Source organism: Monodelphis domestica, chromosome 2 (genome assembly GCF_027887165.1).
Source record: "Monodelphis domestica isolate mMonDom1 chromosome 2, mMonDom1.pri, whole genome shotgun sequence".
Lineage (NCBI taxonomy): Eukaryota > Metazoa > Chordata > Mammalia > Didelphimorphia > Didelphidae > Monodelphis > Monodelphis domestica.
Window position 1 is genome coordinate 200,308,359 of NC_077228.1, and position 13,167 is coordinate 200,321,525.

Consider the following 13,167-nt stretch of genomic DNA (forward strand, 5'->3'; position numbering starts at 1 on the left):
TTAAAAGGTGAATACAAACAGGAAGTTTTACAAAGACCTTACAATAGACCCACAATAGAAAAGAAATGGTATACTCCAAAAAGCTACACAATAGGTAGGTAGATATTTTTTCTATTTTACAAAACAAACCCCGAATGGACTTTAATATAGGTAGTATTTTTTTTTCAGTGTCAAGAAACCATTAAGGTTGATCTCTCACACACTCTCACACTCTTGCCTTTTTAAATAGTCTTTTATTTTTTCATTTGTTTTTCCTGGTTTGTTTTACGGCTCTCTCTCTCTCTCTCTCTCTCTCTCTCTCTCTCTCTCTCTCTCTCTCTCTCTCTCTCTCTCTCTCTCTCTCTGTCTCTCTCTCTCTGTCTCTCTCTGTCTCTCTGTCTCTGTCTCTCTGTCTCTGTCTCTCTCTCTCTGTCTCTCTCACTCTTCCTCATCCTCCTCAGCTTCTGGTTTGTCCTGGTTGTTGGAGCTGGGGCAGGTGGTCTTGTTCTCCTTTTTCCATTTCATCCGCCGGTTCTGGAACCAGATTTTGATCTGTCTCTCAGTCAGGCACAAGGCATGGGCGATCTCAATTCGTCTCCTCCGGGTCAGATAACGATTGTAGTGGAACTCCTTCTCCAGCTCCAGGGTCTGGTAGCGAGTATATGTCTGTCGGCCTCTTTTGCGATCTGTCCCTAAGAAGTAAATTGAGGCAAAGAAAGGGAATCAGTCACACACGTTCACTGTCCTACTCACAAACCTCCTACTCCTAGGGGGCAGAATTAATATCTCTTTACCCTTCTGGACTCAAACCTACTTTCTGAAAACTCCAGTTAATTCCCCAAAACTTTTCTATATTACCAAAGCCATTTTTTACTCGAATTTCTGCAGCCCATGAATGAGTCAATGAAGATTAATTTTATTCAGATAATAGTGAATCTTTCTCCTAGAAAGAACCTGGAAAGGTCTAATTTATCCCAGGGAAATGGATTCATTTTGCATATACACCCCTCTTTTATGGGGATTTCCTCACTACTTGATAATAAGGGTTCCTTCTTGGATCAGCCTCCTTTCTCCCTAGGATTCTGAGGCCTCTGCTTTTCCTGCAGACTGTAGAAAACTAAAAGGCCAAAGAAAGTATCTCTAGAATTGGAGTGTCCAGGAGGGAGCCTCCAGGTTCACAATATTTATTTAGTTATTTATTCTCCTTGAGGCGAAGAATATACAAAGGAATTCAAAATTTCCCAGGCTTGCTCCTCAACCTTGCAGTTCATTGGGAAGAGAGAAGACAGCTAAGAAGAATTCAATAGGAAAGAACAACAGATGGAGGTCTGGAGTTGGTCTGCAATGGGTTTATTATGATTATATTCCAGTAGCTATTTCAATGAAAGATCTTGCCAGGCCTCTCACCCTCCCAATTCTTCCAGTGGAGTGCCCCAACAAAATCACTGTTGTAAAGCTGAGCCTGGGGAAGGGGGAAAGAGAGGAACAGCAGTCTTGAACAGTTATTAAGTATTCTTCTTGGAAACTGAGTGTACAAAATCGGGAGATTTTATCAGTCCAGGCAGAGTTCCTCCTTCTGTCCACTACACATACCCAGTCACCCTAAAGATCCCAGTCCCTCTGAGGGAGGCATACTTGGGGCTGAATTAAAGGAGGTCTCTGGGCCAGGCAGTTTGCAAAGGATATAGGATGTAGTGGAGGGGGCCAAGGGGCCCTAATTTAAAGTCAGATAAAAGCCAGCTGAAATGTTTACGAGGAGAAAAATTTAGGCTTTGATAAATCAACTGTAAACACAGATGAATTATAGAGCAGGTAATGAAGAATTTAACCACCAATATCTGGGAATTGCAGGTTTGACCAAGGTGAGGAACAGTGCTCTCAAAGTGCCCAGGGCCAATCTCTATGTTTCCCAACATTAGAATACCCAATATGGTCTTAGGCCAGGCCCCTGTTATCAAAACAAGAGAGACAAGAGTGGTAATCATCCCCACATCTCCCCCCCAATAAAAAATGCCAATGAAGTTTCCAACACTGACTTCTGAGTAAAGTGGGGCCAGGGAGAGGCTGAGCAGGACCCTCCAAGAATTGAGCTTTCCAGGAATGAATGAGTTCCCCTCAGGCCCCTGGGGCCAGCCTCCCTTCTTGGTTTGTTGTTGGGAAATTCTCTGAGGACCAGTTTTGTTCAGTGGCTTTGGGCTTTATAAGGTGGTGGGTTTCTTTCTTTTCATGAAAGTAGCAAACTTGTTGGCTATTTCTTTACTATAATTGACAGCATTTCCCAGACCAGGATGAATGGGGTAGTTCAGGAATACACCTGAGACATCAATGATGATAACTGACTCTGGGAGACTTCTAATGCTGTTCCCTAATTCATGCTGGGCCCCTTCTAACCCAAGTTCATAGAGGATGGCCCCTCTTCATATTTCTCATCTTCCTTCCTCCTCCCTCTCAAACAGCTTCATCCCTAAGCAAGCTTATGTCCCTTCTATCTACTCCTCCTCGCTTTGGGCTTCCCTTCTCCTCAATCACGTTTTAGGGAACCCACCTCTAATTATCCTGAAGCCCACCCAAATTAGAATAATGGGTGAGAAGGGTTGGCTGGGAAGGTTGGGGGGGGGGGGAGGCTTGTCTCTGAGCTGCCATTCTCTTTTCTCCTCCCCTCCCCCGACCCTTTCAAGACAGGGGGTGAGCGACACACCCAGAGAGATGAAATTACCAACAGGGAAATGGGGTGGGTGGGAGACTAGGACTGCCGAGGGGAGGGGGGAACCTAATGGCCATTATTCCTGCAAACCCCAGCCTTTCTCACCCAGACAAACTGCCTCCCCCAGAGCCAGTCCTGGCGCAGCTGATTAATATTTAAAGCTAAAAGGCAGGGATGGGGGGGGGGGTGGGGGCGGTGGTGAGCTTAGGGGCTCGGGAGCCATGGATAGAGGAGAGCGGTCCTTTCGGAAAAGCAAAAGGCCCTGTACTGTGCAGGAGATAAATACGAATTGGAGGTTCGGGCCAGGGTCGGGGTTTGAAGGACCCTCGGGAAAGATCTATGCTGCAGCCGCAGAAAAGCAGCCCAATTTCCAGCAGGCAACCGGACTAGGGAGGGAGGGGAGGGAGGGGATGGAGGTGTAAGAAGGCAACCTCTCGTTGGGGGAGGAGGATAAAGGGAGAGGTAGAGAAGGAGGGTGGGGGTCCAGGGGTGGGGTGGGGATTGGATAGTTATTTTTTTTCTTCTTTCATTCTGATTCCTTGAATTGAAGGATTACCTGTGCTCCGCATCCAGGGGTAGATCCGGAAATTACTTTCCGCGGCCAAGTCGGACTCCCTCTGGTCCTTGCCGCTGCCTGCCTTGGCAGAGTCGCCGGGACACATCACGGAGAGATTTTGCTCAAAGGGCGCGCAGTGCATGTTGAAGGAACCCGCCTCCAGCCCGTAGCCGGCTGTGTAGACGCCAGCCGCGCTCTGCCCCGCCATCCCCCCCCCGTTGGGGTACAAGCCGGGCATGGAGGCGGCGAAAGAGGCACTCGAGCCAGCTCCATAGCCCGGGCGCTGGGCGTTGGGTGCGAAAGCGCAAGAAGTTTGTTCGGGGAAGACTCCGGGAGGGAAAACCGAACTTGCGGCTGGATATTTAGAAAATAAAGCATTCGCATAATACAATGAACTCATAATTTGGCCGGATGATTTGTAGGCAGGGACGTTTTAGTGTCGGTTTTACGAGATTCCTTGATATATTACGGAATTAGAGTCCAGATTTACACCAAAAAGGACCCCCTTTTTCCTCGATGGGCCACGTGACTCCCACCCACGTGACAGTGCCTCCTCCAATGGCCGGCCAGCCTCCCCACGGCTCCCGGTAATGTGGAAAAAATTGTGGTGGCGTTGGGTTTATAAAATATGATCAATAATGAATGGAGGGCCCGAGCCCTCTGCACCCAAACCCGGCCGAGGGGGCCCCGGGAGGGGACGCGCGGGGGCCGCTAGCCGGGCTCCGGGGACGAGATAAGAGCCCTGAGGAGCCTTGGAAGGAGAGCGAGCCCAGGCTGGGCTGGGCTGAGACCCAGATTTTCCCCTCCCTACACACACCCAGCCACCTTCATGCACACACACGAACGTCGGGCAACCGGTGCAATCCCTACAGCCCAGGCCGCCGGGCTAGGAACAGAAAGGAGAGAGAGACGAATGGACGCGAAAAGCCAACTCTTAAATCTTTATTGATCCTGGAGAATCTCGCTCAGTCTTTGGGGAAGTTGGTCCCGATTCTCCTCCCTCTCGAGGTTGGGGGAGGAGGGAGAAGAGTGTGTGTGTGTGGGGGGGTGCCAAGGGGAAGGCCAGCTCTGGAGCGCCCCCTCCCCATTCTTCTCTCTCCCCTTCAGACAAATGAGTCCATTGATAACTAATACTTCACTTTTTTTTTTTTTTATTAATGCCATTCAATGCTATATTTATGTATTCCGGGCCACAGGCGTTGGGCTGCGTTACAGCACCAGCTCTTCGTCTTCATGTGTCTTTAAAAAGAGAAAGAGAGAAGAAGAAAAAGAAGAAGAAAAGTGGGGGAGGGAGGTGAGGGGGGAGTTCCTGAACATACTGATCCCCTTGTTCCACAAGGCAGGCAGGCAGGCTTCTTTCTCGGGATCATTAGAGCTGAAGGGAAGAGATCAGCCAGCTGCTGCCCTGAGCTTAGGGGACAGATCCCCGAGCCTTTGGAAGGTACCTGTTCCCTAAGAAGGAGAGGAAGGGGAAGAAATCTCCTTCGTTCGCCCTTCTCTCCTCCAGAACTGTACTCCTCGGCTTCCTAGGAAAATGGAAATATCTGTGTTTCTGGAGCCTCCCTCCGCCACCTTCCTGGCCCTCTGGCTATACAGACACATAGACACAGAGGACAAATACTTAGACAAAGGGGGTAGTGGGAGAGACACAGAAGACACAATCCCCAATGTCCCACAGTCCAGCCCAATAGCCCCTTTCTCAGGGGGCATGAGGGCAACCCTGGGGGCTTAAGGAATTCTCTTAACTCACACCGCACTCCCCCCACCCCCAACAGTCCCATAGTCCTCCAATCAAACATAGTCCCTCACCCCAAATCCCCCTCAGGCCCCAGGGCTCCCACCACCTGCCTCCAATCCCCCCCCTCATCCCCCCCACTTCCCCGCCTCCTTTGCTCCTGGGACTGGGCGCCGCTGGCCAAGCCCCCTGCCTGGGTCCCCCTAGCTCTCTGAGGCATCCTGGAGCGAATGATACAGTGCAGCCCCCGTCTTGTCACGGGTTCTCGCTTGTAAACTTTATTGTAACTCTTCCGCCCTTTTCAGGCGCAGACAACAGAACAAAGTATAGAGGCACAACAAAATATATAATTAGTCCCCCCTCCCCCCATAAAGCAATTCACGGATACAGGATACATTCTCTTCACAGTAAACCTAAGAACACTTTAACAATTGTTCCACTGTGCGCATGCTAACTAAAGTAACCTCTTTTGAGAAACACTTAAGACGAAATTGTCAACCAAAGGGAGAAAAAAAGAAAGCGAGCCAGAGGGAGGCGGGGAAGAGGGAAAGGGGAGGGGGAGAAGGAAGGATCGAGGCAATGAAGACGGGGAGAGACAGGGAGAGAAAGAGAGACAGAGATAACTACAGCATAAATAGGCAGTTTCATGTTGTTGGGATGACTTATCAGAAATAGATACCTCAGTCAATACAAAGAACCACGAAAAGAAAAAATCATAATTGCACAATGCCAATTTTTACAGAAGGGACTCTAGCATTGAAAGCGGGGGGGAGGCCTTTGTGTTATTTTTTCTAATATTTTTGGCCCCTTTTAGAGAAAAGGAAGGAACTCAAAGAGAACTCACAGTTATGGTATACAGAAGCTAGTACGATACACTATCACTAGAAACAACGGGCATAAGCGGAGAAAGCTGCCTCACTGCTAACCTGCTTAGAATAACTTGCTCTGCATACAGTTCGGTTGTATCAAAGGTCTAACAGGAAAGGTGATTCATACAGCCTGGTTACAGCCAGAGCGGGGTGACTAGGAGTGGAGAGGATGGTGGAGTTGGGCTTGCTGGCTCCCAGGCGCCGCTAGGAAAGGGAAGGGGTGGGGAGTGGAGGGAAGGAAAGGGAAGGAAAAGGAAGTGAAGGGAAAGGAAGAAAAGGGGTGTCGCACGACCAATCCATCCACCGTCCCTCGAAGTCTATCCGCAAAGCCTATTTTTTGTCTGCTTTCTGTCCTTCCCCCTCTTCCTCCGCCTCCTGGGCCCGTTCCATTTTCTGTTTTTCCAACTCTTCCTGCTCGCACTTGCTGCTGGGAAACTTATCTTTGTTGTTCTCCTTTTTCCACTTCATTCTCCGATTCTGGAACCAGATTTTGACTTGTCTCTCTGTCAGTCCCAGGGCATGCGACACCTCGATCCGCCGCTTGCGAGTCAGATAGGGATTAAACAGAAACTCCTTCTCCAGCTCCAGTGTCTGGTAGCGACTGTAGGTCTGTCTGCCTCGCCTGCGTCCGGCGGCTGCTGGGAGTGGGGAAAGAGAGGAAAGAAAGGGGAGGGGAGGTGGGAATGAAGGGAGGAGGGGGAGAAGAGAAGGTTGAAAGATACGTGAAACAGGCTTGGAGAAGAGTACAATAAAGGCAGAAGATCTTACACTCAACAAGGGGTGGGGGGAAATGGAAAGGGGAAATGGGAGTGGAAGCAATGGTCAGCAGAGGGGAGTAGGAGATGCATATGGACTGAAGGGGCAGGGGGTTCATATACAATAGTCAAAAAAGGGGGAGAAAAAAGAGGGACACCTCCCCATACACACCGCTCAGAGCCTTCTTCGGGCAGGTCTATGGGGTTTCTAATCATTTAAATGCGTCATAAACTTTGGAAAGGAGGTGGAGAGGAGAGAATAAAAAAAGAGGGGGGATAGACCCACCTTGAAAAGCCCCCAGAGCCTCTACCCTGAGAAGAAAAGTTTCTTCAGGGTAATTAAACTATAAAACAATTTACAAGTGCAAAAGTTGAGAGTCCCCCCCTCAAGCCCCACTCCCATCATCCTGTCTCCATAAGCCCCATAAAACAGTTTACAAAAATAGATGGAAGAAGAAAAGCAGAAAAGGGTTGAGGGGGTTTATGGGTTCAGGAAATGTCTTTTAGCTATCCTCTTTAGTAAAAAACACACGCATGCACTCACAAAATCTCCTTCTCCCTGGCTCAGTATCCCTCAACCCGCTGGTTTTCCCGGCCCTCGGCCATCTGCCTGCCAGTCCTTCTTGCCTCCCTGCCTCCTTTCCTCACTTCCAACCTCACTCCTTGCTTCTTCCGCAGCCTCACCTTGCGGTCGCATCCAGGGGAAGAGCTGCGTGGGAGAAGGGCTTTGCTCAGAGCCCTCTGCTTCCTCCCCCAGGCCATTGGCGGCGGCGAGCTTACAGTCGGCATATTGCACCAGGTCCGAGTCCTGGGCCCCGAAGAGCGTCTGTCTCTGCAGAGGGTCGTAACCGTAGAAGTTGCTCGGATCCCCGTGACAAGCCACCGCGCACGGGTTCTGCTGGTACGGGGACGTGGAGAGAGAGGATGCCCCGTGATAGAATTCCTGAATTTGCGTCGGATGCTGGAAGCTTCCTCCGGTACTGGGTCCATACACCACGGTGGGTCTTCCGCCCAGATCTTGGGCGAACCCGCAGTCATAATAGTTGGGGCGCAGGGACTCCCCAGTTTTGTATTTGGAGAACAGTGAGTTGACGAAATAGGAGCTCATTTTATTGAATTTTTGGTGGCGGCGTCGGTGTTGGGGGTTATTGGGGAGGGGGTGGGGAGGGGGAAAGGGAGGGAGAGAGAGAGAGAAAAAAAAAACACAACACGAATCACCGGCTCTAGTGCCCCTCACCAGGCAAGGAGAGGGAAAGGAAGAAGAGGAAAAAAAAAAAAGAAAAGACGAAGAAGATCTCGAAGCCGCAACACTTTGTTGTGATTTCCAGGAATATAAAAGGACAGGATAATCGTCAAAAAAAAAAAATCTAAGCTTGCATGGTAGCGAAGACTCACCCTCCCTCCCCCCCACCCCCCCACCCCCCAAACAAAAATATACCGCCACTTAAAGAGTTCCTCGCTTTACATTTCGGAGAAGGGACGGCAGTTCATAAACAGTTTTCGGTGATTTACTTCCCTGCAAATGAGTTCTTTCATATTTTGCACTGTCTTTTCATGATCATTTGCATCCATTAGAGACCCCTCATCCTATTGGCTTCTCCGTACTCCTCCCGGACTGAGCAAGCGAGCGAGCGCGGCGCGGTGGCGAGAGGGAGAGAGGGAGGGAGGGAGGGAGGGAGGGAGAGAGGAGGGAGTGAGAGAGAGAGAGAGAGAGAGAGAGAGAGAGAGAGAGAGAGAGAGAGGAAAAACACTTGAGAGGGAGGAAGAGAAAGAGGAGAGGAGAGAAGAGAAGAGAGAGAGAGAGAGAGAGAGAGAGAGAGAGAGAGAGAGAGAGAGAGAGAGAGAGAGAGAATACGGATTAAATATGTTTAACTACCTACATTAATGAGATATATCTAGCCTCACAACAAATCAAATACCTTCGAGGACCACCCCCAAAGAATGATGTGGGGGAGTCGTGGAAAGGAAAAGGGGGGGGGAAACTGGGAGGCGTCAGGGCCCGCTGTTAATTTCGCGATTTTAACGAGGCAGTTGGAGTCTTTCTAAATGTCAGGGTCGCTTTGGAAAACTGTAAAAGAACACGGTTTAATTGCGCCGAGTTTTAAAAGGTCCTATAAATGTAATTGGTATTTTAATACAAGTTATCAAATCATACAGCTCCTTCTCCTAAACATATTTTAAAACAAACGAGGTCGTCATATTTAAGGTTTTAATGATCAATTTCCTTATTATTGATAAAGGTTTAACTATCATATGGAGGGAATTGGCTTTGTAATAGGGCCCCCAAAAACGGCTGTAAACTCTTTAACAAACTATAAAACGCCATAAAGCGGAGGCTGTTGTTGTTGTTTATACCACAGCGCATAAAAGCTGTTAGCATTTTACGAGTTCCTTCCTCTACAGCTATAAAATCGCGGGTTCGATCGGCCCCCTCCGCCTTATTGCTAGATGTTGGGGGTGTCAATGGCAAAATTAAAATGATTATGGCTTTTCCGGCATGATCGGCAACTTTGGCTGGGAATTTGCCCCCTTCCCATTACAGAAGCTGGGGGTTTTCCCTCCAACCCCCAAAATGTTCTCCCCCCACCCCACAGCGTATTCGCCTCCACTGTACAATGAGCTTCGCTCTCTTTTTTCTTTCTTTCTTCCTTCTTTCTTTTATTAAATACAAGATACTCAGGAGAGGGGGAGCTATGGGAGGGGCTGCGGGAAGGGAGGGGAGGGAGGATAGGTGGGGAAAGGAAGGAGAAACTTTACCGACATTAGAGTATAGAGCAAAGTTCGCCCCGTGACTGCACACACCGCAGTTTTGCACAATCTCAGCACCGAGTGGGGGAAATAAGGAGGGAGAGGGTTGGGGGAGAGGGAGAGTGCGTGTGGGGACAGACTCTAGAAGGCTCTCCGACCCAGTCAGCGCTTTTAAGGAGATATTTTTCGTATCTGAGTTGGCACAGTCGGGATGTCACCAATCCTGAAAAGGACCAAGGACCGGCACCCATACCTCGTAGCTCAATACCTGAACTGTTTTCGTCGCCCCCCCCCATCCCTACCTTTGACTTCCTTTATATCACAATGAATATTACATTCCTACTCCAACCCAAATAGGGCCCTCCCCAATCAAAAGCAACATATCAAAGAGAGAAAAGGACCAGCTACCTCTGGGGCCCTCCAGCTCTGGCTACCAGCTTATACCTCTGTCGCCCAATACCCGGGGCGTCTTTAAGCTCCGACTCTAAACCGGAGGGGTGGTTTATTTGGGAGGAGACCTGCAAATAGTGCGATAGATCCGTGTAGGCCGCTGCCACCTCCTGACCTGGAGATGGGATAGGCAAGGTGTGGGAGGGGAGGGCAGGTTTGCACAATCTCTGAATCTTCTATGTGCAACCGAGTTCTACTTGGCCCAGAAAACCGAGCTCTGCGAAAGGGATCATAGGAGCAGTTGCTGAGGCCTGGATATAGTCCTAATGGCCAGAACCTGTCAGCATTCAATGTGTCCCTTTTTCTGCCGCCCTGTTGACCACTATGGGGGGCCCTGGCCCTGCCGGGCACTTGGGGTCCATCTCTTTCTTGAGATCTTATGCCTGGTGGAGGGGGGAAAGGAGGAAATTAAATGAATTTGTTTCCAAGACATTAGCGTTTTTTTTTTGTCTTGATTGACTTCAAATGTCTTCTTGTTCAGTTTTCTGAATTGGGTTTAGGCCTCTGTTTTTCAGAGTCCTTTGGGGATCCTTCCTTTCCCCGACTTGCGCTTTGTTTTAAAATAGGAAGTGCTAGTCTTTTCTTTGAGGAGCCCCACTACACACACACAACCACAGCTAACCGGGTTCTGAACAGCTCCTCCATCCCCGCTACCTCAGCGGCTGCAGAATTTCTAGGAGGAACTCAATAGTGGATTCCGGAGAATGGGAGAGGAAGACAAGAGAAAAGGGGCGAGAGGGAAGAGGAGCAGAGGAAAGGAGAGGAGACAAAGAGGACTCAGAGAAAGAAGGAAGCCAGGGAAAACTGGAGAGATCGAGGCCAAAATGAAGCGGCCCAATGAAGTTAAGCATTTTTATCAAGTTGGAAAGCTTTTTGTAGTTAAGGTGTAGAGAGAACTCACCAGCAGGGACTCACTTCAAGCCGGGAATGCTCCTCTTAAATCATCCCACTACTGTACCAAAGAAAAGGAAATGTTTCTATTATGAGAAAACAAGGAAGAATGAGAGAAAAGAATTTATAAACGCCCAATGGAAGCTAGATTTATTAGGAAGGTGTAAGCTGAGGGAAAAACTGAATTCGAGTCTGCGTCCTCACTGGCAGCGAATCACGGGAATTCGTGGGCTAACCAATGCTGTAGGGTCAAGGTCCTCTCATTCTATTCTCCTGGTAGGGTAGGGGAGACCGAGAATTGAAGAAAAACTGGAGAATCTCCAGGGAAGCCTGATAGTGCAGAGTCAAGGAGGGCAGGACCCCAAGGAGATATCCCTTAACCCAGATCTCTAAAAATCAAGATTTCTGACCTTAATATAGCAAAAAGGCAAAAACTTGATCTTCTCCATCCTTCCCAAGTGACCTCAAGATCCTAATAGCTAGGGAACCCAGTATCTCCGCTTGATGTGACCGAACAGACAACCATTAAGGTGTGTTTAACAAAAACAAAAATCTCACACAGAAAAGCACATTTTGAGACACCAGTGTTCCTGTCGTGATGACACCGAAATCCGAACTGGAGAAGTCAAAATTACCCACTCAGTTCCAAGGAAAACAACTGTTTGGAGAACCCAGGAACTATAGAATATCTATTTAAATAGGCAGGCAGGCAGACAAGTCCGGAAGGTAAGTAGGTAAGGTGGCCAGATAGACAAAGTAAACAGGCAAACACCAAATTCCTTGTATTTCATAGACTCATTCCTCTAGCTCCGTTACTGCAAAAGAGGAGGAAAAAACTCCAAAGGGTATCTCACAGTGCCTTTACTCCGAACCTCAAGAAAAAGGATCATTGCTTAGTCTCTTTCCTCCTCACCTCCCTTCTCCGCAGGCCAGCTCAAATCCATACCCTGTCGACCCTAGAAGTCAAGCTTTCCCCTTAAGGATGCCTTCTTCCCAACACCATTGATCCTTCCTTCTTTCCCTACCCATTTTCACCTGTCCTTCTCCTCCATATCTAGAGACCATTCATTTATATCCCTACAAAATCCTTTATCTCAGAACCGCTGCCTCACGTTTATCTAGAGTCGTTTGGTGTCCATTTAAACACATTTGTTCGGCCCCTATCAAATCTTCCACTTGGGTAACGGGGATGGATTTCTCCTCTTAGGAGCATTCTAATTCTTTATCGTTTCCTAGGAAAGGTGTGGACAAATATTTTTATATATGTATGTACATCCATATATATACATCCATATATACGAAATTGTGAAAGGATCACCATTAAACCTATATTTTTATTACGTACAAATTATTCATGACTTTTGGTAAATGTGCAGTTTACTAGCTTCTGGGGCGACTAAGGTGATGTTTGAAGTCCGGGTGCCCTAGAGCCAGAGCTCCGGGGATTTTTAGCGTGGAGCAAGGGCGCCATCTAGCGGTCTGCCCTCGACAAAGTCCGACCCGGGGCAGTTCAACCTGGTTTCTGGGAGAAAGCAGGGAAAGGAAGGGAACAGCCCCTACCCACCCATAACCTTTCATTATTAGCAAAGGAGGAGGAATGAGAGAGGAAGAGGAAGCGTTGAAATATCAGGAAACGGTTCATGGAATTTTGCAAATAGACAAAAAAAGACAGAATAAAAGAAGACATAAGCTGTTTTCTCCTCCTTACTCTCTCTCCTGTCCCTTCTGCCTGGAAGCATCCAGAGCTGAAACGTTTATGGACCATACAAGGGCGGGGAGGGGGGAATTGAGAGTGGGGGGGAGGGGGCGGCGGTGTGGAATGAACGCTTTTGAAAAGCCACACAATTGTTTCGAATCCTGAGACTAAACAATTGGTCTTTCTATGGGGAAGAAGGGACAGAGGACGAGAGGGGAGAGGGGCAATAAATAGATCCGAGCCTGCCCAGATCCAGACGTCTCGCCTTAACTTTGTGTGTGTGCGTGTGAGTTTGAGTGTGTGTGTGTGTGTGTGTGTGTGTGTGTGTGTGCTTGTGTGTGTATGTAACTCCATTTACGACTCGATTCTAGGAGCCTGCAATTGCTAAGTGGGGGGGGGGGGGGCGGTGTGTGTGAGAGAACAAAGAGATGAGTCCGGAATGCAATATCTAAAGCGTCTGTGACAACAAAGTCCCCCTTCCCTCCTCCCCCTTTTCTTTTTCCCTTGTTGCCCCTTACCCCTCCTCTCACCCTACACCCTACGCCATCCCGCGTATGTGTGTGTGTGAAACTTCGAGGTGTCCACAGATGGAGCCCCTGCCCCTGCCCCCCGCCCCAGCCCCAGCACTAATTTGGGAGAACCGGAAAGTTTCCGTTCACTGTTTGCTTTGCTGCTATTTAGTTTCTTAACCTTCAGAAATTTCTACGCTATAAAGTTTTATAGCGGTCATATTCTTTTACTGCAGCGCACACTGCATTGAATTCGCTCTCGGGGTCTCTTTGCG

General features: G+C 48.7%; 2 protein-coding genes across 3 annotated transcripts; both read right to left on the reverse strand.

Moving 5' to 3' along the window:
* Positions 1–270: 270 nt before the first annotated feature.
* HOXB7 (homeobox B7) lies at positions 271–4,038 on the reverse strand. Its single transcript, XM_003340293.4, has 2 exons — positions 3,240–4,038; positions 271–671 (listed from the first exon to the last, which is right to left on the reverse strand). The coding sequence occupies exons 1-2, from the start codon at positions 3,637–3,639 to the stop codon at positions 418–420; spliced, it is 654 nt and encodes a 217-aa protein (XP_003340341.1). The 5' UTR covers positions 3,640–4,038; the 3' UTR covers positions 271–417.
* Positions 4,039–5,224: 1,186 nt separating this feature from the next.
* Positions 5,225–9,048, reverse strand: HOXB8 (homeobox B8). Of its 2 annotated transcripts, none has more exons than XM_056816860.1 (2): positions 7,283–9,048; positions 5,225–6,478 (listed from the first exon to the last, which is right to left on the reverse strand). In XM_056816860.1, exons 1-2 carry the CDS (start codon positions 7,704–7,706, stop codon positions 6,174–6,176), a joined length of 729 nt encoding a protein of 242 aa, XP_056672838.1. In that variant the 5' UTR covers positions 7,707–9,048; the 3' UTR covers positions 5,225–6,173. The 2 variants fall into 2 exon arrangements, with proteins under 2 accessions (XP_056672838.1, XP_056672837.1); XM_056816859.1 differs by having other exon boundaries at positions 5,225–6,481.
* Positions 9,049–13,167: the final 4,119 nt, after the last annotated feature.